This window comes from Pyrgilauda ruficollis, unplaced genomic scaffold (assembly GCF_017590135.1).
Source record: "Pyrgilauda ruficollis isolate IOZ18807 unplaced genomic scaffold, ASM1759013v1 scaffold443, whole genome shotgun sequence".
Lineage (NCBI taxonomy): Eukaryota > Metazoa > Chordata > Aves > Passeriformes > Passeridae > Pyrgilauda > Pyrgilauda ruficollis.
Genome location: NW_024525968.1, coordinates 49,267 through 51,249, shown reverse-complemented (window position 1 = coordinate 51,249; position 1,983 = coordinate 49,267). Strand labels below are relative to the sequence as shown.

The 1,983-nt window shown below is 55.3% G+C and overlaps 1 protein-coding gene across 4 annotated transcripts in view; it reads left to right on the top strand.

Moving 5' to 3' along the window:
* Window positions 1-1,772: 1,772 nt before the first annotated feature.
* Window positions 1,773-1,983, top strand: part of LOC121359408 (zinc finger protein 692-like) — a 7,572-nt gene continuing 7,361 nt past the window's right edge. For all 4 annotated transcript variants that reach the window (XM_041478344.1, XM_041478345.1, XM_041478343.1 and 1 more), the window contains exon 1: window positions 1,773-1,877. In XM_041478344.1, the coding sequence (XP_041334278.1) occupies window positions 1,854-1,877 (24 nt within the window). In that variant the 5' untranslated portion in view covers window positions 1,773-1,853. The remainder of the gene's footprint in view (window positions 1,878-1,983) is intronic.

The window sequence follows — 1,983 nt, the reverse complement described above, 5'->3', positions numbered from 1 at the left end:
TAGAGTGGCAGTGCTTGGTTCATGGTTGGACTGGATGATCATATAGTTCTCTTCCAACACTGATGGTTCAGCTTTTTTTAGCCTTGGACTTTAGGAAACGAAAGTAACCAAAACACGGAAAAGTGATAAAATCGAGTACTCAGCACCCTCACAGCCGCTCAGCACCCGCACAGCTCCCATGGGTCCTGAGCGCTCTGTGGGTGCTGAGCTCTCTGTGAGGGTTGCTCTCTTGTCCCACTGGGAGGGTTTTGCTCTGCTCTCGCTGTTAGGGTTGCTGGGTTGTGCTGCTGCTGGGGGAAAAGGCTGTTGTTAGGGGGGCTGCTCAGGGTGAGGCTAGGGCTGGGCTGAGGGGTGCAGCACCTGAACCCCAACTTGCCTCCTAAACTGTACCCTGTAGTCCTTATCTCCACTGGACTGTCCAGCCCTCAAGCCCTCTCCCTTTACCCGTCAACCCCTCCCTCTGCTCCCAGCCCTCAGGCTCTGTCTGTCACCCTCAAGCCCCCTCTCAGCTGCCCCTCAGCTCCTGTGTGTCACCTTTAATCCCTCTCCTTTGCCCCTCAGCTCCCAGCTTCTCTGTGTCACCCTCCAGCTGCCCCTGCCACCCTCAGCATCTCTGTGCGTCTCCCACTGTCCCCTCTCGCTGTTCCTCCCTAGGCTCCCAGCCTCTGACACCCTCAAGCCCCCACAGTGCCCTCAAGCTGCCCCTCAGCCTCTATGTGTCGTACCACCCCTGTCACCCCCCACCCCCGTGTCCCCTCCTGTTGCCCTTCTGATGCAAGGCAAGGCGATCTGGTTTCGAGGAGCAGCACGGCAGCCCAAACTCACCAGGGTCACTCGGGCCAAAGACACAACGCTGACACCGATGTGGTGGGCGGTCAAAGGCGTTTATTGTTTTATCTCGTGGGGTTATGTATTCTGGGGTGTTACTCTATGTCAAAGGGGGTCGGCTTATACTGTTTTACGGTTAGTAAGGAGAGAAAAGCTACTAGAGTTAGGGAGGTTGCATTCTTCGCTTATCTCAGGAGATTAAGGGAGAAGGGAGTCTTGCAGCTGCAGCTTTCCGTGACACCGTGTAATCTTCCGCTCGCCTGTGCCTGTGTAACACATCCTCACTACACCCTCCCCATCGGTGTTACCCCCTATGGAGCCGCGACACCCCAAATTGCCCCCTCCAGGCTCAGGGCAGCCCTGTACCCCCCTGTTGAAATAAACGGGCAGGAGATCTTTTGTACCATGAAAAGACCCTAAAAAACCCCAAAAAATTCCTAAAAGACAAACCAAAAACAAACAAACAAAAAAAAAACCCAGAAAAAAAAAAAAAAAAAAAAAAAAAAAAAAAAAAAAAAAAAAAACTAAAAAACTTTCCCAGAAATAGCCCTTAAAAACTTCATAGAATACTCTTAAAAGCCAAAAATGTGCTAAGAAACCTTCTAGAATCCCCTATATATCCTTAAAAGTTGTGGAAAAATCTTGAGGAAAACCTGCTCAGCCTCCAAGGTATGGCTTGAAGGGATTTAGGCAGAACTTGGGGTCGCTGGGATAATTCCAGTAATTCTGGGATTTGTTTAGGGGATGTGGAAATCTCTTGGGGACAGATGAGCGGTGGCTGTCCCCCTCTTGTCCCCCTCTTGTGTCTCCACAGGTGCCCCCGCGTCCATCTCCATTTGCATCCGGGAGTTTCCCACCGTGCCCCGCGGCCGGACTACATCTCCCAGCGGCCCCCCGCGGCTCCGCGCACGCGCGGCGGGGGGCAGGGCCTCCTCCATCTTTGCTGCGGTGCGGGAACGGGGCGGGGGTGGGCCCGGCGACTCTTAAAGGGGGCACGGCGAGGGGTGGGTCCCTCACGGCGCGGCATGGAGAGCGGAGCGGCACAGGAGGTGCGCGGATGGCGGGCCGAGGGCGGAGAGGGTGGCGGGAGCGCGGTGGAGTCGCGGGCGTTTCCCCATTCCGCCCCTCTCCGTTCTCCTGGCGCCCCATCCGCTT